General features: G+C 42.8%; 1 protein-coding gene across 1 annotated transcript in view; it reads right to left on the bottom strand.

The window, feature by feature from the left end:
• Window positions 1-19566, bottom strand: part of LOC138650990 (potassium voltage-gated channel subfamily A member 7-like) — a 50387-nt gene extending 30821 nt beyond the window's left edge. Inside the window, exon 1 of the mRNA XM_069740891.1 lies at window positions 18659-19566. Coding sequence (XP_069596992.1) covers window positions 18659-19246 — 588 coding nt within the window. The 5' untranslated portion in view covers window positions 19247-19566. The remainder of the gene's footprint in view (window positions 1-18658) is intronic.
• Between the last annotated feature and the right edge of the window lie 3761 nt (window positions 19567-23327).

Raw genomic sequence — 23327 nt, 5'->3', positions numbered from 1 at the left:
AGGATGTTAACCATTATTACAAGATAGGTGCAAGGACAGGGGTAATTGTTACAGGATGAGGCCCAGGGTGTAGGACATTATTACAGGGATATTACTACATGATGGGAAGCATTATTACATGATGGGGACATTATTACAGGAAGAGGCCATTATTAAAGAATGAGGCCAGGATGAGGTACATTACTACTGAATAGGGGACATTATTACAGAATAGGGGCCAGGACAAAGGGCATTATTACAGGGGCCCATAGATCTCACCAACGTGCTTGTGGGAGCTCTGGTTCAAATGTTGCCAATGGGTCCCTAGGACTCTATTTACACCACTGCCCATCTCTGTATTTGTAGTTTATACCTAGGCTTCATTCTCATCACCAGTAGAGTCAATTTCACATGGAAAAGTCGTCACCTGGGCAGCTCGGATCCAGTTTCTTTGTGGCATGGGGTATCTGATTTTGTCTTGAGAGCCAGCTCGAGGGGTGTATGACATGATCAGCGCTGCATTTAGATATTTTGCTGTGCTAGTCCTCCTATGTAAAATCCACTGTGTACACGTGAACCAGAGTTGCGATGTTTGGCCACCCGTGATTTTGATAAGTGAGATCTATGGAAATAAATACGCTTGTCTTATAGTTATGTCTATAACACTCTAATCATGGGGGACAAATTGAGGTAATTATGGACTCTCAAGAGTATTTATCACTCACTAGTCAGCTGGAACAACACACCGGGTTGTGTGAACCTTCTAACAAGTTTTATGGATGATGTCAAGTCCATGCTGTCTCCTAAATTGTGTGGGTTAAAAAAAAAAAAGGTCCAAAGAGCTCTAATATGTTCATACAGTTAGGAATTTGGGGGTTTGCACCCCTATCTCCCCCAATAAGGCTAATAATTTTTGCGAAGATGTAAAAAAAATATCTAAAAACATACAGACACATTGGGAATTCAAAGCAATGTCCTAAATAATGGTGGCACTTCAAACAATGTAGAACAACAAATCCCACATATTAATAAATATGAGGGCACAAGAAGAGATCCAACAAATTAATTAAAATAATAATTATTTTTGATCCACTTAGAGTTAGAAGCCATAAAGTGAAGACAGAAAACAAGAATGCCATATAGGGGACGCCAAGCAAAAAATGAGGGAAAATCGAAAAATAATAATAAGGGATAAAGGTAAAGAAATGATCAATAAATAATAAGTCCAAAATGTATAAACTAAATCCACTTTAAAAAAAGACATATATTAAAGCAGCATGTGTACAGGCAATACTAATCATGGAGTAAAAGATGTTTGTCATGATATATCGTTTCCTAACTTGAACAACATAAGGCTGGATAAAGAGGTAAGAGCTTGTATTAATAATGATACATACTCAGCCAAGTATCAAGTTATTCTGCAAACATTTGATTAGTTTTTACCTGTATAGTGAAAAGTGTCCCATCACCCCGACGCGCGTTTCGCCACCACCTTCTTCCGGGGATCACTGATTTAGCCTCTAACATTCGCATATCTGATTTTTCCATGTACAAGAAAAATGGACTGATTATTCTGATCAGAGTTTGTTCAGTGTGGTCCGAACTTCACTCATTTTTTTTCATACGTGGAGTTTTTTTTTTTTTAAAGAAAAGTTTCCCCATCTTTTCCATTCTGACAGTCCATGAAAATTGGAGCACACTCGGATATCCCACACATGGACCCAGGCTTGGACTGGCCAACAGGGGAATCCTCCGGTGGGCCACCACCGTCTTATATGAGCAGTACTTGGAACTATATACTTGAGTCACATGTACAGACAAAGGCAGCATATTATTAATTTAACAATCTACCGAGATCATTGTTACATAAATTTGTGATTGAGGATAGCGTCACATTGACATGTAGTTGAAAGTGGGGCCCTTGAGTTGGTTATTGGGGGGCCCTTGGCAGCCCAGTCTAACACTGCACGGACCCATTGACTTGCATTGCCGATTTTGATCCGACCAAAGGGATCAAAAACAGACAGGTCTCAGAGATATTCCATGGACATCTCAGTCTGTGAAAAAATCACGTGAATGGCTCCATGGACTATCACAGGTACGTGTTCTACCTTTGGAAAACTCTGATAGGACTCGTACATGAAAATCGGATGTCTGAATTCTGTTGGGCCAATCTGTCCCTGTTTATAGCTCGTTGTTATTGATTATGTCCTGAATTAAGGAATGTTTCTCAAAAAAAATTGCCCCCAAGCATTGATCTTGGATGCAGGACGGGGCATAATTATTTATTTACTTATGCCTTGTTCATAGATGTCTACACAGATCGGACGAGTAAAAAATAATTTCCCTCCTTGTTGCTGTAACCTCCCCAAGGCGAGTACTGGATTTTAGCAGAGTATAAATAAGAAGTGTGAGTACATCTAGTGCTCTGTTACTGGAGCTATATTTATATATTCCCGGAGAACCCCCTTATTATCAGGTTACATGTATCCAGTATAATTCCTGATGTGGTAATTACGGTGTCATCTAACCCTTTGATCCTTGTTCTGTTTAGCACCACAACCACAGGATGCGGTAATATCTAATGCCCTAATGCTTTCCTCCAAGTACCTGAAAATATAAAGTACAGACCAAAAGTTTGGACACACCTTCTCATTTAAAAATTTTTCTGTATTTTCATGACTATGAAAATTGTACATTCACACTGAAGGCATCAAAAATATGTATTAACACATGTGGAATTATATACTTAACAAAAAAGTGTGAAGCAACTGAAAATATGTCTTATATTCTAGGTTCTTCAAAGTAGCCACCTTTTGCTTTGATGACTGCTTTGCACACTCTTGGCATTCTCTTGATGAGCTTCAAGAGGTAGTCACCGGGAATGGTTTTCACTTCACAGGTGTGCCCTGTCAGGTTTAATAAGTGGGATTTCTTGCCTTATAAATGGGGTTGGGACCATCAGTTGTGTTGTGCAGAAGTCTGGTGGATACACAGCTGATAGTCCTACTGAATAGACTGTGTGATGCAGTGACCCCTGTAACAGGTAGGGGGCGATGCATGGTCTCCCCAATATACGCACAGAGGCGTATTGAGGCCATAGGAATGCATGGCAATTGCATGCATGGATGTGATTATGTGACAAAGCCGGCATTGTTGTGAATGGCCGATATGTGTCGCAGAGGGAGTCTGCGTGGTAAGTCTGATGCAATGTTGTTGTTCTGGGACCTGTGGTCCCTCAAGAGTGTGTGTATATGTATGGTGTAGTTGTAAGGGAGACTTACTAGGCTAGTTATATGAGATGGGTGGGACAAACTAGCCACACATCCACACTCCCACCCAGGGGAGTGGTTAAGGGTATATAATGTGACCAGGGTGTGGGTCACATGTCGCTGCGAGTTTCCTGTTTGAAGCCTGTGTTGGAAGACCTGGGAGGAGGCTTCCTGAAGAGCACATGGTGGGGCTTCAGACCTGGTGGCCTGGGGTGTTGGACTACCTTCCTGAATAGCACCCGGACAGGTCACATGCCTGGGGTGTTGGATGGAGTCCTGAATAGCACCTGGACAAGTCACATGCTGGTGTGTTGGGAGGTCCTGGGAGTGGGACCGGATCCCTGAAAAGCGCACAGTGAAACTGTTGGGGAAGCTACCGTCCTTCGGTGGGTCTGGACTGACTAAGATATGCCGCACAGGCAAGTTGGTGATTCCCGTGAGGCAGCTTTCCCAGGGGACTGACAAGGAGTCAGCAGGTGGAGCAGGAGCTCCCGTAAGGTACCATAGACTGTTGGTGATTGTGTTGTGACATGAACTGTGTGGTAACCCACGGCAACTGGTCAAGGGAGGACCAGAGTGATTAGTTGCTGCAACCGTAATGTCATATGTTGGTGCCGGTTGTGCTACATGGGCATTAATGAACTGTATGGCGTGCGGTCACCCACGGTAACTGGACACAGTGGTTCAGCGTGTTTAGTGACCGAGTTACAAAGCCATATACTGTGATGTCCTGTTGGAATGTGTAATGGACTGTTCATGAAATGGTTTATGAGTCTTTAATAAACCAAATAGACTGTTTGAGTGAAAATTAATGCCTGAGTGCTTGAATCCTGTGCCAAGCGAGTGTCCCCCAATACACTCAGTAAGAGCAATCTTACAACTGTTAGAATTTTTATTATGGCAAGAAAAAAGCAGCTAAGTAAAGAAAAACGAGTGGCCATCATTACTTTAAGAAATGAAGGTCAGTCAGTCCGAAAAATTGGGAAAACTTTGAAAGTGTCCCCAAGTGCAAAAACCATCAAGTTCTACAAAGAAACTGTCTCACAAGAGGACTGCCCCAGGAAAGGAAGACCAAGAGTCACCTCTGCTTCTGAGGATAAGTTTGTCCGAGTCACCAGCCTCAGAAATCGCAGGTTAACAGCAGCTCAGATTAGAGACCAGGTCAATGCCACACAGAGTTCTAGCAGCAGACACATCTCTACAACAACTGTTAAGAGGAGACTTTGTACAGCAGGCATTCACAGTAAAATAGCTGCTAGGAAACCACTGCTAAGGACAGGCACCAAGCAGAAGAGACTTGTTTGGGCTAAAGAACACAAGGAATGGACATTAGACTAGTGGAAATCTGTGCTTTGGTCTGATGAGTCCAAAAATGAGATCTTTCGTTCCAATCACCGTGCCTTTGTGCGACGCAGAAAAGGTGAACGGATGGACTCTACATGCCTGGTTCCCACCGTGAAGCATGGAGGAGGAGGTGTGATGGTGTGGGGGTGCTTTGTTGGTGACACTGTTGGGGATTTATTCAAAATTGAAGGCATACTGAACCAGCATGGCTACCACAGCATCTTGCAGCAGCATGCTATTCCACCAGGTTTGCGTTTAGTTGGACCTTCATTTATTTTTCAACAGGACAATGACCCCAAACACACCTCCAGGCTGTGTAAGGGCTATTTGACCAAGAAGGAGAGTGATGGGGTGCTACGCCAGATGACCTGGCCTCCACAGTCACCAGACCTGAACCCAATCGAGATGGTTTGGGGTGAGCTGGACCGAAGAGTGAAGGCAAAAGGGCCAACAAGTGCTAAGCATCTCTGGGATCTCCTTCAAGATTGTTGGAAAACCATTCCCGGTGACTACCTCTAGAAGCTCATCAAGAGAATGCCAAGAGTGTGCAAAGCAGTCATCAAAGCAAAAGGTGGCTACTTTGAAGAACCTAGAATATAAGACATATTTTCAGTTGTTTCACACTTTTTTTTAAGTATATAATTCCACATGTGTTAATTCATAGTTTTGATGCCTTCAGTGTGAATTTACAATTTTCGTAGTCATGAAAATACAGAAAAATCTTTAAATGAAAAGGTGTGTCCAAACTTTTGGTCTGTACTGTATATATAATACATATTGGGCAGATCTTTTTGAAATGCTTAGTGTAAGAGTAATTCATACTTGCCTTACTGTAACATACTTTATCTTACTTAAAATACCATTAAAGAGTAATTAAACATTTTTTAATTATCCTCCTGACATTGTAAAATTGTAAATTTTGGAATATACTTCAGTGCCTTATTTTGATTCCTTCTCTTTCAAACAATGTGCTGCAGTACTGTTTCAATATCCATTTGATGCTTCTTTAGAAGCTGCTTTCAACTGCTGCTCAGCAACGATCATTACACTATATCCAAGCAGTCCATAGACAGGACTTAACCTGTCTTAGCCTCGTTGTTCACAACCCCGCTACTCAAACTGGAGAATTCCCTACACAGACTTTTCTAATTTCTTCGCTGATCTTAGCTCTTTGCTGAGCAGCAGTTGAAGGCAGCTTCTAAAGGAGCATGAACTAGGCACTGAAAAAGTGCTGCTGCATTGTGTTTGGGCAAGCAAAATAAGGTAATAAACTATGTTATAAACATTCAGAAGTTTGCAGTGCTTGGAGGATGATTTAATAAAAAAAAAACTAGTTACTTTTTAAGTGTGTCTAAATATAGTATGTTCTGGCTCTAACCAAGAAAACCAATCATCAGTTACACCAGACTGGGGTAACTGATTATTTTGTATGTTGGCATTTTGGACTATAAATACCAGCACACACATTGCCTGGCCAATAAGCAATGTGTTACCACTACAAACCAGGAAAAAGAGGATTGGAGCCACAATGCGGTGTTCACATGGAGTAGATTATAAAAATTTCTGCACCTGAAGATCCATTCCATGTCCTGGACAGCTTTGATTTTGTCAATTCAGTTCTATAGACGCAGGGTCAGGTGTCATGATCCCAATGGCAGGGGATCACAAAAGGACAAGCACAAAAAACAAAACAAGCTCTAGGGTGATGGAAACTGAGCTGACCGCGATTCTGAACCTAACACACAACTAGCTGTAGCCGGGGAACGTGCCTACGATGATTCCTAGACGTCTCGCGCCAGCCGAAGGACTAACTTCCCCTATTAGAAGAAACACAGACCTCTCTTGCCTCCAGAGAAACACCCCACAGAAATAGCAGCCCCCCACATGTAATGACGGTGAAATGAGAGGAAAGCACATACGTAGTTATGAAAACAGATTCAGCAAAATGAGGCCCGCTAAAGCTAGATAGCAGAGGATACAAAAGTGAACTGCGCGGTCAGCGAAAAACCCTACAAAAAACCATCCTGAAATTACTTGAACTCATGTGCCAACTCATGGAACATGAGGAGTAATATCAGCCCACTAGAGCAACCAGCAAAAAGGAATCACATATCTGCAAGCTGGACTAAGACAAAAATTAAGCAAAACGTGGAACAGGAAAATCAAAAACTTAGCTTGTCCTGAAGAATACAGAAGCGGGAAGCAGAGGTAACAAGACACACTGATTACATTGATAGCCGGCGAGGAAATGACAAGAAAGCCAGGTTAAATAGGAAACACCCATATCCTGATAGAACAGGTGGACACCAGAGACCGCAGAAAACACAAGTCACCCAGTACCATCTGTAACCACCAGAGGGAGCCCAAAAACAGAATCCACAACAGTACCCCCCCCTTGAGGAGGGGTCACCGAACCCTCACGAGAACCACCAGGGTGACCAGGATGAGCCCTATGAAATGCACGGACCAAATCAGCAGCATGAACATCAGAGGCAACCACCCAAGAATTATCCTCCTGACCATAACCCTTCCACTTGACCAAATATTGGAGTTTCCGTCTGGAAACACGAGAATCCAAGATCTTCTCCACAACATACTCCAATTCTCCCTCCACCAGCACCGGAGCAGGAGGTTCAAGCGAAGGAACAACAGGTACCTCATACCTCCGCAACAACGACCGATGGAACACATTATGAATAGCAAACGATGCCGGGAGATCCAAACGAAACGACACAGGGTTAAGAATTTCCAAGATCCTATAGGGACCGATGAACCGAGGCTTGAACTTAGGAGAAGAGACCTTCATAGGAACAAAACGAGAAGACAACCACACCAAATCCCCAACATGAAGTCGAGGACCCACGCGGCGACGGCGATTAGCAAACTGCTGAGCCCTCTCCTGGGACAACTTCAAATTGTCCACCACATGACTCCAAATCTGATGCAACCTATCCACCACCATGTCCACTCCAGGACAATCAGAAGGCTCCACCTGACCAGAGGAAAAACGAGGATGAAACCCCGAATTACAAAAGAAAGGAGAAACCAAGGTAGCAGAACTAGCCCGATTATTAAGGGCAAATTCGGCAAGCGGCAAAAAGGTAACCCAGTCATCTTGATCAGCAGAAACAAAACACCTTAAATAAGTTTCCAAGGTCTGATTAGTTCGTTCCGTCTGGCCATTCGTCTGAGGATGGAATGCAGACGAAAAGGACAAATCAATGCCCATCTTAGCACAGAACGTCCGCCAAAATCTAGACACAAACTGGGATCCCCTGTCAGAAACGAAGTTCTCCGGAATCCCATGCAAACGAACCACATTCTGAAAAAACAGAGGGACCAACTCAGAGGAGGAAGGTAACTTAGGCAAGGGTACCAGATGAACCATCTTAGAAAAGCGGTCACACACAACCCAGATGACGGACATTTTTTGAGAGACAGGGAGATCCGAAATAAAGTCCATGGAAATGTGCGTCCAAGGCCTCTTCGGGATAGGCAAAGGTGACAACAATCCACTGGCCCGAGAACAGCAAGGCTTAGCCCGAGCGCAAACTTCACAAGACTGCACAAAAGAACGCACATCCCTCGACAAGGAAGGCCACCAAAAAGACCTGGCCACCAAGTCTCTATTACCAAATATTCCAGGATGACCTGCCAACACAGAAGAATGGACCTCGGAGATGACTCTACTGGTCCAATTATCCGGAACAAACAGTCTTTCAGGCGGACAACGATCAGGTTTATCCGCCTGAAACTCCTGCAAAGCACGTCGCAAGTCTGGGGAGATAGCCGACAAAATCACCCCATCCCTAAGGATACCAGTGGGCTCAGAATTTCCAGGGGAGTCAGGCACAAAACTCCTAGAAAGAGCATCCGCCTTCACATTCTTTGAACCTGGCAGGTATGAAACCACAAAATCGAAACGGGAGAAAAACAGTGACCAACGAGCCTGTCTAGGATTCAGACGCTTGGCAGACTCAAGGTAAATCAGATTTTTGTGATCAGTCAAGACCACCACACGATGTCTAGCACCCTCAAGCCAATGACGCCACTCCTCAAATGCCCACTTCATGGCCAAAAGCTCCCGATTACCAACATCATAATTCCGCTCAGTGGGGGAAAACTTTCTAGAAAAGAACGCACATGGCTTCATCACTGAGCAATCGGAGCTTCTCTGCGACAAAACCGCCCCCGCTCCAATCTCGGAAGCATCAACCTCAACCTGAAAAGGAAGCGAAACATCTGGCTGACGCAACACAGGAGCAGAAGAAAACCGGCGCTTAAGTTCCTGAAAGGCCTCCACAGCCGCAGGAGACCAATCAGCAACATCAGCACCCTTCTTAGTCAAATCCGTCAAAGGCTTAACAACACTAGAAAAATTAGTTATGAAACGACGATAAAAATTAGCAAAGCCCAAGAACTTCTGTAGACTCTTAAGAGATGTAGGCTGCGTCCAGTCACAAATAGCCTGAACCTTGACGGGATCCATCTCAATAGTAGAAGGGGAAAAAATATACCCCAAAAAAGAAATCTTCTGGACTCCAAAGAGACACTTTGAACCTTTTACAAACAAAGAATTGGCCCGCAGGACCTGAAACACCTTCCTGACCTGCTGAACATGGGACTCCCAGTCATCAGAAAAAACCAAAACATCATCCAAATACACAATCATAAATTTATCCAGATATTCACGGAAAATATCGTGCATAAAGGACTGGAAGACAGAAGGAGCATTAGAAAGTCCAAAAGGCATCACCAAATACTCAAAATGGCCCTCAGGCGTATTAAATGCGGTTTTCCACTCATCACCCTGCTTTATCCGCACAAGATTATACGCACCCCGAAGATCAATCTTAGTGAACCATTTAGCCCCCTTAATGCGAGCAAACAAATCAGTCAACAATGGCAAAGGATACTGATATTTGACTGTAATCTTATTCAAAAGACGGTAATCTATACAAGGCCTCAAGGAACCATCTTTTTTGGCCACGAAAAAAAAACCTGCTCCCAAAGGGGACGAAGATGGACGGATATGTCCCTTTTCCAAGGACTCCTTAACATAATCCCGCATAGCAGTATGCTCTGGCACTGACAGATTGAACAAACGTCCTTTGGGAAATTTACTGCCAGGAATCAAATCTATAGCACAATCGCAATCCCTGTGAGGAGGAAGCGAATTGAGCTTAGGCTCCTCAAAAACATCCCGATAATCAGACAAAAATACAGGAACCTCAGAAGGAGTAGATGAAGCGATAGAAATTGGAGGTGCATCATCATGAACCCCCTGACATCCCCAGCTTAACACAGACATTGTTTTCCAGTCCAAGACTGGGTTATGAGTTTGTAACCATGGCAGACCAAGCACTAAGACATCATGTAAATTATACAGTACCAGGAAGCGAATCACCTCCTGATGAACGGGAGTCATACGCATGGTCACTTGTGTCCAGTACTGAGGTTTGTTCATAGCCAAAGGTGTAGAGTCAATTCCTTTCAAAGGAATAGGGACTTCCAGAGGCTCCAGACTAAACCCACAGCGGTTGGCAAATGACCAATCCATAAGACTCAGGGCAGCGCCTGAATCCACATAGGCATCGACGGAAATGGCTGATAATGAACAAATCAGAGTCACAGACAGAATGAACTTAGACTGTAAAGTACTAATGGCAACAGACTTATCAACCTTTTTTGTGCGTTTAGAGCATGCTGATATAACATGAGCTGAATCACCACAATAAAAACACAACCCATTTTTCCGCCTATAGTTTTGCCGTTCACTTCTGGACTGAATTCTATCACATTGCATTGTCTCAGGTGCCTGTTCAGAAGACACCGCCAAATGGTGCACAGGTTTGCGCTCCCGTAAACGCCGATCAATCTGAATAGCCATAGTCATAGACTCATTCAGACCTGTAGGCGCAGGGAACCCCACCATAACATCTTTAATGGCCTCAGAAAGGCCATCTCTGAATCTTGCAGCCAGGGCGCACTCATTCCACTGAGTAAGCACCGACCATTTTCGAAATTTCTGACAATATATTTCTGCTTCATCTTGCCCCTGAGAGAGAGCCAATAAAGCTTTTTCAGCCTGAATCTCTAGGTTAGGTTCCTCATAGAGCAAACCCAATGCCAGAAAAAACGCATCCACATTGAGCAACGCAGGATCCCCTGGTGCCAATGCAAATGCCCAATTCTGAGGGTCACCCCGCAGGAAAGATATAACAATTTTGACTTGCTGAGCAGGGTCTCCAGAGGAGTGAGATTTTAAAGAAAGAAACAACTTGCAATTGTTCCTAAAATTCAGAAAACTAGATCTATCTCCAGAAAAAAACTCTGGGATAGGAATTCTAGGTTCAGACATAGGAGCATGTACAACAAAATCTTGTATATTTTGAACCTTAGCAGCAAGATTATTCAGGCTGGAAGCCAAACTCTGGACGTCCATGATAAACAGCTGAGGTCAGAGCCATTCAGGGATTAAGAGGAGGTAAGACGCAGCCAGGCTGCAATTAAGGCTAGGCAGCAAACTCTGAGGGAAAAAAAAAAAAAAACTTCCTCAGACTACTTTTCCTCCTACTTCAGCCAATACGATTACCACTTTTTGGCCGGCGATACTGTCATGATCCCAATGGCAGGGGATCACAAAAGGACAAGCACAAAAAACAAAACAAGCTCTAGGGTGATGGAAACTGAGCTGACCGCGATCCTGAACCTAACACACAACTAGCTGTAGCTGGGGAACGTGCCTACGATGATTCCTAGACGTCTCGCGCCAGCCGAAGGACTAACTTCCCCTATTAGAAGAAACACAGACCTCTCTTGCCTCCAGAGAAACACCCCACAGAAATAGCAGCCCCCCACATGTAATGACGGTGAAATGAGAGGAAAGCACATACGTAGTTATGAAAACAGATTCAGCAAAATGAGGCCCGCTAAAGCTAGATAGCAGAGGATACAAAAGTGAACTGCGCGGTCAGCGAAAAACCCTACAAAAAACCATCCTGAAATTACTTGAACTCAAGTGCCAACTCATGGAACATGAGGAGTAATATCAGCCCACTAGAGCAACCAGCAAAAAGGAATCACATATCTGCAAGCTGGACTAAGACAAAAATTAAGCAAAACGTGGAACAGGAAAATCAAAAACTTAGCTTGTCCTGAAGAATACAGAAGCGGGAAGCAGAGGTAACAAGACACACTGATTACATTGATAGCCGGCGAGGAAATGACAAGAAAGCCAGGTTAAATAGGAAACACCCATATCCTGATAGAACAGGTGGACACCAGAGACCGCAGAAAACACAAGTCACCCAGTACCATCTGTAACCACCAGAGGGAGCCCAAAAACAGAATCCACAACAGTCAGGCCAGGACTTGCAACGTCATACAGTGGCAGAAATATGCCACTATTACCCTTCTGTGAAACTGACCTCGGGTACCTAAATCTTCCACACATGAACTTACTCTCCTAAGGATCCATGGGTGTCAAACTGAGTGCATTGTAAAATAAATATTAATTTCAAGGATGGTTTGGCCAATCAGAGTGCCAGTGAGTTTGGTGAGCAGGGCAATAATGGGTGTCAAAGGTTTAAGAGAAGATAGCTCTATTTGGAGGTCACGGCAGTAGTGATTTGTGACCACTCTGTGCCAGCAGAGATCTGTTAGTTCTTAGGCCCATAGTAAAAAAAAAAATATATAGTCCTGGATTACCACTTTAACATTGTAATATTAAAGAAATACTAAAACTTCATTTTTTTATATAATTTTCTCCAGCATGGAAAGTGATTTGCAAATTTTCAGAACATTCCATGCTGGACAAAATTATATAAAAAAAAGTATAAAAGTTTAATTACCCTTTAAGTGGACATGAACATGTTCTGTATAAATGTGAAGTGGACCATCAGGGTAATAATTTGGAGGGTCCAAGAACTCCTAGTCCACCCCTGGGGACCTAGATAAAGGTATATTTGCAAGTTGCACCACATCTAGTTAGTTTTGGAATACAGCAGAACAAATATGAGACCAGCAAGAGGAGGTGAAAAAATGAAGTTTCATTTTTTTAAACACGTGATAAAAATGTCCAGAAAAGGATTGTAAAGTAAAGGGGTGTAAAGGTTTGGATAATTTCCTAGTGTTGGAAGATTCCCCAATGGATAGGCTGACCACAGGATGTCCCAGCAATCAGAAGAGGAACTTAATAGCAAGTGTTTAATTCTCCTGCAGCGCCTCCGCAGTGGAAGTGAGGCATTACATGGTGGATATTAAAATCAATATACTGTTCAGAAAATGCATACATGAGGAGAGAACACAATCAGGAGAGGGCCTCTGTGCGAGAACAATATATGGGCACTTTGCAGTCCAATGGCTCATAATAATGCACAATTTCACCTGGTTTGGAGGTGATAGTGGGTCCCCCTTTACCTCTAGGGCCCTTGTGTCCTAATAAATTGGGGGCATATTGATTCATACCGGATTTAGACTTGGCTTATAAAACACCAGTCTAAGTAAGTCTTTCTCGCAGACGTTATGAAAGGACAGACGGGAACTTTTGAAGCATAGGCCTCATTGCCAGGCATTCATGAAATTATCAGTATGTATTTAGCAAGCTGTCTGCTAAAATGATCACTGATCTTCTGTCATTGAAGCTGCACTGACTACAGACAACGGAACACATCAATAAGCATCTATGTGTAGCAACAGATGTGCGGGAGATGGAGGACACGAATTGTGATCTTCCTGGCCAATCATACTTGGAAATGTTCCTAATCGTTAAGCCTTATTCACACATTGCAGAACAGGTCAGTATTTTGCAGTGGTATTTGGGAGCCAAAACCAGTGTTGAATCTTGTGCACGGGGCAAATATAATGAAAAAACTTACACTACAGGGCAAATTTAAGAAAAAGACTTACCCATTGTTCCTCATTTTTCAATTTCTGAATTTAGCTTCAAAGTGTCTTGGCAAAATAACAACCAAATCTGGAATGTATTCAATAGTTTAGGGGTTGGCACAAGGACATTAATCATCTATCTCCTGGGGTGGGGGTATACCTATCACAGGAATGAAGGTCCCATTTTCCCGGTTGGAATGAATCCTTGCGCACACATGCGCACAAAGTTTCCATTCAAAGCCTGTGGGATTGATGGCGATAAAGATGTACAATTCTCAGCTATCTATAATGCAGACATTGCAGGAAGCAGTAGTGTGCTCCTATGAAACTAGGAACAGGACCCCTGCATGATAAGAGGAGGTCCCAATGGTCACTCGAAGAAGTCCCAGTAGAAGAAGACAAGAAGGAGGTCACTGAAGGAGGTGTAAATGAAGAGGATGAGGAGGAAGTCACTGAAAGAGGTCCCAGTGGTCACCGGGGAAGTCCTAGTAGTCACCGGAGGAAGTCTCAGTGGAAGAGAATGAGAAGCAGGTCACTGGATGAGTTCCCAGTGGTCATTCAAGGAAGTCTCAGTGAAAGAGTATGAGAAGAAGATCACTGGAGGAAATCCCAATGGAAGAGTATAAGGTGGTCACTGGAGGAGGTCCAAGTGGTCACTGGTAGAAGTCTCAGTGGGAGAGTATGAGAAGTAGGTCACTAGAGGAGGTCCTAGTGGTCACTGGAGGAAGTTTGAGTGGAAGAGTATAAGAAGGAGGTCACTGGAGGAGGTTCCAGTGGAAGAGTATGAAGAGGTCACTGGAGGCAGTCCTAATGGTCACTGGAGGAAGTCTCAGTGAAAGAATATGTGAAGGGGGCCACTGGAGGAGGTCCTAGTGGCTACTGGAGGAAGTCTCAGTGGAAGAGTATGAGAAGGAGGTCACTGGAGGTGGTCCTCGTGGTCACTAGAGGAAGTCCCAGTGTAAGTGTATGAGGAGGTCACTGGAAAAGGTCCTAGTTGTCACTGGAGGAAATCTCAGTGGAAGAGTATGAGAAGGTTGTCACTGGAGGAGGCCGAAGTGGTCACTGCAGGAAGTTTCAGTGGAAAAGTATCAGCAGTAGGTCACTGGAGGAGGCCCTAGTGGTCACTGGAGGAAGTCTCAGTGGAAAAGTAGGAGATGGACGTTACTGGAGGTGCCAGTCGTCACTAGAGGAAGTCCCCGTGGAAGAGTATGAGGAGGTCACTGTCCTCTCATACAGTTATCACTGATTCTATTAACTATGAATATTGATTGTGGGCCAACCCCATTTTTGGCAAAAAAGAAAAAAAAACATGTAAAACTGGAATATTGCTAATGGCATTTTTGGTGTGTGTGTTTAATTAAATGTGCTTTAGTGCCTGCATTTTTTTATTTCTTTTTATAGTTGAATTTTTAGTCACCCTATATCCTGGGACTGAAAAGTGATGATACGTTTAGTCATGTATAGTCGTCCTAACTGGTGCCCTCTTGTTTGGCTCTCGTTGCCTCCTACAAGTGTTGTTCTGTTATTTAAGCTTCTAAGATGGCTGCTGTAATGGCACGGCGAGTGTGGTGGCATGTCTAAACCGCGTCGCTCTTGCATGATCGGAAAGTCAGGTGAGACATGGTTTAGACTTACCACTGCACTTCCAATGCCACTGCCATGGCCATCTTAGAAGCAGGAGGAACAGAGGGTTTGTGAAAATTGAGAAAAATAGCAGATTGGATTGTAGCGGGCCATAAACCCCAAAAAATACCCCAACGCACACCTATTTTACCACTGCAGACCCCTGTCTGTTCCTTTGTTCATCTGGCCCTGCACGCATCCTCTTCAGCTCTTCCATCATCTTCCTCAGCACTAGAGCTTCCAGCATTAAGTAGACCTCAGATGTCAAGCAATGGTGTTGTCCATCACCCGAGAAGCCTACTAGACTTTGGACAATTCACCTTATATCTTACGTGTGTCATGACTTCTGAGGGTTATTTGGTGTTGGAAGCCCTGGCTCTGAGAGAAGATAATGGAAAAGCTGAAGAGGACATGCAGTGGATCAGAAATGAGTATTTATTATGCTCTGGGGAGACCCCCGAGAATAATTTCCATAATTGGTGACATCTTTTTATATGTAATACACTAGGGGTATGTTCATGCTGAATTTTTTTCCGGTGGTTTTTCAGAAAAAAACAAAGCTTGGAAAAGGCTCAAAAAGAATCATCTCATTTCTTCAATGGAAAAACAACATTCTGTTCATACGCTCAGGCTTTTGAGCGTCTTTTAACTGCTCCAGGTTTCGAGCGTTTATTAGAAGCGAGCGGAACATTCTTTCGGCGCTTTTTCTAGGAAGACGGACCATACTATACAGTAGAAGTCAACGGTAAGGTTAAAAAGAAGCATTTTGTATGCGTTTTCGCCACAGAAATGGATTTTAAAAAGTCTGGAGAACATAAATAAAAGATGTCTAAAAAATCTGTGCAGGAAAAAACGAAACCCTAAAAAAAACCGCTGAGGGTTACAAAGAACTGAGAAAACCCCAGAAACAAGTAATTCCCGAAGTGTCTACTGCTTGAATAACTGATAACAAAACCTATAGAATAAGGAGGTTTGCAGAGTCTTCCATAATGGACCTTGTAGATGGACAATGGGTGTCTGGCAACTTATCTTTCTCGACTTAAAATAAAGCAATCAAAAAATGGAAAAATAATAATGTTTTTCATCTATAATCAGCTTTACACGCCTGGTATCTCAGCATCTTTTTAAGCCAAAGAAAATGAGAAGGCCACATGGAAATTTCCACTAAAATTAGTCATATGGATTATTGGTGTGAACTTTTCATTATCAGTTGCATCAGCAAAAACTTAAGACAGGGTTGCCAATTTGTTACACAGTCTTAAGCGATGTTCACACATAGCATTTTTTTCTGTAGCCAAAAACCTGCTTTCTCAGCAGTAAAAACGCTGCATTCAAATGCAGGTTTTTGCTGCATTTTTGCAGCGTGTTGTTGCTGCTTTTTTGGTGTGGATATTAAGGCCATGTTCACACCATCCTTTTTTTCATGCGGAATCGCCGCGATTTTCCCGCTGCGGGTCCGCAGCTGTTTTCCATGCAGGGTACATTACAATGTACCCTATGGAAAACAGGAACTGCTGTGCCCACATTGCGGAAAATCGCGAAAAAAGCCGCGCTGAATAGCCGCGGTAAAAAAGAAGTACCATGTCACTTCTTTTTGCGGAACTGCAGCGGTTCTGCACCCATAGACCTCCATTGTGAGGTCAAACCCGCAGTAAAACCCGCAGATGAAAAAAATATCTGCGGGTTTTCTGCGGTTTGTGGTGCAGAACCGCTGCAGTGTGGCTGCCCCCCCGTGCCCCAATCCCACCCCCCCATGCTCCGATGCCACCACCCCGTGCTCCGACGCCACCCCCGTGCCCTCATCTCCCCCCCTTATACTTACCCGGCCTCCCGGTGTCCGTCCGGCCGTCTTCTCCCTGGGCGCCGCCATCTTGCAAAATGGTGGGCGCATGCGCAGTGCGCCCGCCGAATCTGCCGGCTGGCAGATTCGTTCCAAAGTGCATTTTGATCACTGAGATATAACCTATCTCAGTGATCAAAATAAATAAAATAGTAAATGACCCCCCCCCCCCTTTGTCACCCCCATAGGTAGGGACAATAAAAAAATTAAGAATTTTTTTTTTTCCCCACTAAGGTTAGAATAGGGTTAGGGGTAGGGTTAGGGGTAGGGTTAGGGGTAGGGTTAGGGGTAGGGTATTTTCAGCCATTTTAACCCTAAAAAACTTCCTAGAAAACACACAGACTCTGCATAGAAAACTGCATAAAAAAACGCATCAAAAAACGCATCAAAAAACACACCAAAAAAGCACCAAAAAAGCACCAAAAAAAGGACCTGTGTTTTCTGCCAAGAGCTGCGGTTTTTAGTCCTGAAAAAAAGGAGGGAAATCAGGAACGTGTGAACATAGCCTAACATGTGTTTTGTCCACAGTACATGTTTAATAAACTGAGTTTTATTCACCAAAAGTGCAGAAAAAAAAACAGAGCAAAACCTGCTTGCTGATTTTTTGCAGCATTTTTGCACTTTCTCATTCCTTTCTATGAGTGAAAAAAAAAAATCTGAAAGAATAGACATGCTGCAGATTTAAAAAATTAGTTTTCCAATTCAGACTGGAAAAAAAAGCGTGTGCATGAGATTTCTGAAATCTGATTATGCTGGTACTGTAAAAAGCAGCTTCTTATTTGCATAAAAAATGCTGCAAAAACACTGCGTGTGAATATACTCATGAATGTATGGGTAGATATACAAAAAAAAGGCTTTTTTTGTTCATTTTTAGCGCATTTTTTAATACCTAAAGAAAAAGAAAATGCATAAACAAAATAACTATTTTACCTTTTTTATTCCCTCTATACACTTTTGGATTTGGCTAAAAAATGCACTAAAACTGACTCGAAAACTGCATTTGTGAATTCAGCCTAAAGCATTATTGGAAATATTTTTTAATCACAACTAGCATTTCTTTGTGAATAATCCACCGGTCAGACAGGGGCCATGGAGGAGTAGAGACCATCGTAATAAAGCCCTGCTGCAGCACATATTTTGCCACAGGGCTCTTAATAAAAATGCGATTACCAGTAAATAAATTCGGAATGAGGGAAGTGCACCCAGCCAAGAAAACTTTATAACTGGACAGTGAAAACATTTTTCTTTTATCCCTTGATACTGATATTTTAGAGCTCTCCTTTAATTTGAACCCTTGATATTTTGGTTTGTGGTTAACAAAGTGAGAAACCACAAGCCGGAACAACGATGTAAACAAATGTCAAAACTCAATGACTGTCTAATATATCGTAGATAGTTTTTGTATTATAATAATACTGTCAACCCATTTCTATTAGACTTACGCCAAGGGTAGATAATGTGAAAAGCACATTTAGAACCTTTTATAAACTCATAACCTACTTTCAGAAACACTATGAGATTATGGAGAACTGCAAAAAGCTCAATATATCCTGTGTAGTCAGCTTTAAGCAAGGGCACTTTTGGAAATATTCAGAGAACATTCCCAAGGAAATGAACACAAGTTTAATGTCATTTTTTGAAATTTTTCACTTAGATGCACTAGTGCAAAAACAACTCAATCACTGCAAATTAGTTTAGATACAACTCTTACCGGTAAGGACAGATCCCTCTCATCTCGGAATTCAGGTAGCGTTTCTAAGCAGAAGATGACTATGGAAATCAGGATGACCATGACTGAGATAATGGCAATGATACGAGCAGCGGATGAACTGTCTGGATGTTCAAACAATAGCCAAACTTGCTTCATAAATTCACATTCGGGAAGAAGTCTCTCCTCCTCTTTAGCAAATCCTTCATCTTGCCTAAATTTCCCGATCACTTCATCCCCAAGCTGGTAAAACATCAACTCCTCCATGAAGACATCTAGGGGTACATTAGTAGGTCGTCGTAGACGACCCCCAGACTGATAAAAGTATAGTATCGAGTCAAAACATGGCCGGTTCCGATCAAAAAAATACTCATTCCTCAATGGATCAAAGAATCGCATTCGTCTTCTTGGATCTCCCAACAAGGTGTCGGGAAACCGACTCAGTGTCCTCACCTGAGTTTCAAACCTCAACCCAGACACATTAATAACCACTCGTTCACAACAGTCTTTCTGGCGGCAAACTTCATACTTCTTCTCATCGGAGACCACCACGAGGTTCGAATTCCCAATCACTTCGTCCCCGTTCTCCATGACTGAGAGCCTATAAGTGTACTCAAGGTAATCCCAGTAGAATTGTCATATCCATAGCCTGTTTTCACTTTTTATTTACTTGTTCTTTTTTTCTTTATAGAGTTCACATTTTCTGTTCCTTTCTTCACATGGTAGTTAGTTTCAAAAACTTCCGAGTTTTGAGGGTTAAGTTTACGTAGTGTGTCTGTTTGATTCAATGTTCATGTAACGTTCCAGAAATCCCAAAGGTCTTTCATAAACTTCACTTCCAGTGGAGTTTTCGTCCATTAATTGAGGAGATGCACCAGCCTTCTCTCACAACCCTGGTCTCTCTGATTTGTGATCCTGCCTGCCTGGCTCAGGGGATTAACATTATGTCACATTTGCTATTGCTGCCTGTATACTTCTTTCCAGACCTTCATACCAATAGCTGCACTTTGCTCTGTGCTGTAAACAGATTCGCAGAGCTCTAGGTATCGGGTTCTCTCGACTACATAAGAGTTCCATGCAAAATAAAAATACACATCTGCAGCTCCTCCCTCCAAACTCCCTTTCCCCTGCTAATGTCCGGAAACCCACTGAAGGCTGTAGGTCAGCCCAGCCTCAAGTCCACTACCATACCGCCTCTAAAAATAAGACCTTGTGAACTAATCTCCTTGGAACAGCCAACTAAATTGTATCAATATTTTTTAATAGACAAAAGTTTTTAACAAACTTAACTTACAACAGATTTTGGAATCTAAAATTATCTGCAAGCAAAGATCGAAATGTAAAATGTACCTATTGCAACCACCTGTGAACGTTCTTCAAAAAATTTACCTTTTTTTATAGTCACTGATGTTAAATCTCCATCTTCGCTAATATAAAAAATATTTGATAAACAAAAATACAGATTCAGCAAAGTGGTGACCGCTGTGCATTATTTTTCTGAACAGTCAAAAAGTAAAAAGAAAAAGCTAATGAACACCTTCCAACCCCTCTGCTCATCATTGTCACCTATTCGTTCTGCGTTGCATCTTCTTATCCCTGCCGCGAGTGCTGAAATACCCAAGACGGTTTCTGTGCATGCGTGCAAGTTCACGGCAAAGAACACAAGCTTTGTGTGCTTGCGCAGAACACTCCCGGGCTTCATAAAAGTAGGAACTTCAGATTCAGTGTGAAATGCCTAAGGATTTCAGCGCAAGTGAAGGTGATCAGAAGATGCAAAAAGGACAGTGACAGGAGTGGAGGGACCGGAGAGATGACAGTGAGAAGCGGAAGGACTGGAGAGGTGAGAATGAGGAGCGGAGGGGGGACCAGTGAGGTGACAGTGAAGAGCAGAGGGACTGGAGAGGTGACAGTGAGGATCGGAGGGATCGGAGAGGTGACAGTGAGGAGCGGAGGGGCTGGAGAGGTGACAGTGAAGAGCGGAGGGACTGGAGAGGTGACAGTGAGGAGCGGAGGGACCGGAGAGGTGAGAATGAGGAGCGGAGGGACCAGAGAGGTGACAGTGAGAAGCAGAGGGACCGGAGAGGTGAGAATGAGGAGCGGAGGGACCAGAGAGGTGACAGTGAAGAGCGGAGGGACTGGAGAGGTGACAGTGAGGAGCAGAGGGACCAGAGAGGAGACAGTGAGGAGCAGAGGGACCAGAGAGGTGACAGTGAGGAGCGGAGGGGCTGGAGAGGTGACAGTGAAGAGCAGAGGGACTGGAGTGGTGACAGTGAGGAGCGGAGGGGCTGGAGAGGCAAGTGTTAAGGTGAGTATAAAGATTTATTTTTTTATATTACATTTATTATGCTCTGTGGTCTAAAGAGTCCCCAGAGCATAACAAGGGATATTAAGTCTGTGGAGATTGACTATTCTGTGAATGGGATTTCTCAGGGAAATCTGCGCCAACAGGAAATTTAAATAATTCTTATCCCAATCCACTTAACTTTATTCCTATTTATCTGATTTGTATGATTAGAACAGCCCTCCTAAATAATAACCTTCTGTTAAAACTTAATTTTTTCCATAAATAAATAGTACATGTGAAAAGAAAAATCTTTGTAATACAGTTAGGTCCATATATATTTGGACAGAGACAACATTTTTCTAATTTTGGTTATAGACATTGCCACAATGAATTTTAAACAAAACAATTCAGATGCAGTTGAAGTTCAGACTTTCATCTTTCATTTGAGGGTATCCACATTAAAATTGGATGAAGTGTTTAGGAGTTTCAGCTCCTTAACACGTGCCACCCTGTTTTTAAAGGGACCAAAAGTAATTGGACAATTGACTCCAAGGCTATTTCATGGACAGGTGTGGGCAATCTCTTCGTTATGTCATTCTCAATTAAGCAGATAAAAGGCCTGGAGTTGATTTGAGGTGTGGTGCTTGCATTTGGAAGGTTTTGCTGTGAAATAAACATGCGGACAAAGGAGCTCTCCATGCAGGGGAAACAAGCCATCCTTAAGCTGCGAAAACAGAAAGAACCCATCCAAGAAATTGCTACAATATTCAGAGTGGCAAAATCTACAGTTTGGTACATCCTGAGAAAGAAATAAAGCACTGGTGAACTCATCAATGCAAAAAGACCTGGGCGCCCATGGAAGACAACAGTGGTGGATGATCGTAGAATAATCTCTATGGTGAAGATAAACCCCTTCACAACATCCGACCAAGTGAACAACACTCTCCAGGAGGTCGGCGTATCAATATCCAAATCTACCATAAAGAGAAGACTGCATGAAAGTAAATACAGAGGGTTCACTGCACGGTGCAAGCCACTCATAAGCATCAAGAATAAAAAGGCTAGACTGGACTTTGCTAAAAAACATATAAAAAAGCCAGCACAGTTCTGGAAGAACATTTTTTGGACAGATGAAACCAAGATCAACCTCTACCAGAATGATGGAAAGAGAAAAGTATGGCGAAGGAGTGGTACGGCTCATGATCCAAAGCATACCACATCATCTGTAAAACACGGCGGAGGCAGTGTGATGGTTTGGGCATGCATGGCTGCCAGTGACACTGGGTCACTAGTGTTTATTGATGATGTGACACAGGACGGAAGCAGCCGAATTAAATCTGAGGTCTTCAGAGCCATACTGTGTGCTCAGATCCAGCCAAATGCAGCCAAACTGATTGGTAATCGTTTCATACTACAGATGGACAATGACCCAAAACATAAAGCCAAAGCAACCCAGGAGTTTATTAAAGCAAAGAAGTGGAATATTCTTGAATGGTGAAGTCAGCACCTGATCTCAACCCAATTGAGCATGCATTTGACTTATTAAAGATTAAACTTCAGACAGAAAGGCCCACAAACAAACAGCAACTGAAAACCACCGCAGTGAAGGCCTGGTAGAGCATCAAAAAGGAGGAAACACAGCGTCTGGTGATGTCCATGAGTTCAAGACTTCAGGCAGTCATTGCCAACAAAGGGTTTTCAACCAAGTACTAGAAATGAACATTTTATTTACAATTATTTAATCTGTCCAATTACTTTTGGTCCCTTTAAAAACAGGGTGGCACATGTTAAGGAGCTGAAACTCCTAAACCCTTCATCCAATTTTAATGTGGATACCCTCAAATGAAAGCTGAAAGTCTGAACTTCAACAGCATCTGAATTGTTTTGTTTAAAATTCATTGTGGTAATGTCTACAACCAAAATTAGAAAAATGTTGTCTCTGTCCAAATATATATGGACCTAACTGTATATCTTATCAGGGAAATCTGCTTCTTTCTCCTCCAGGATTGATCATTCATTCTCAATTCATGGGAAAAACGTGTTCAGTGAAAACAGATTTTCTCATTATTTAGATAACATATGACAGTCAGTGCTTTTAAAATTCTATGGAGAAAGGAGGAGCTAGAGGCCGACACCGACATTCTGCTGCAAGTTCTCCTGAAATGACAGTTAAACTTTAATAAACTTGTTTTTAAAATAGTAACTGTCATTTCAGGAGAACTTGCAGTAGAATGTTTTTTTTTTTTGTCTGTCTCTAGTTCCTCCTTCTCCATAGAACGTTATGAGCAGCAACTGTCATCTCCTATCTCAGGAATGGGAAAATCTGACAGATTTTACCCATGAATTGAGAATTTTGGGAAATGACATGTTCTATTGATTTAAAATGAA

This window comes from Ranitomeya imitator, chromosome 10 (assembly GCF_032444005.1).
Source record: "Ranitomeya imitator isolate aRanImi1 chromosome 10, aRanImi1.pri, whole genome shotgun sequence".
Lineage (NCBI taxonomy): Eukaryota > Metazoa > Chordata > Amphibia > Anura > Dendrobatidae > Ranitomeya > Ranitomeya imitator.
The sequence above is the reverse complement of the archived record's forward strand: the minus strand, read 5'-3'. Positions and strand labels throughout refer to the sequence as shown.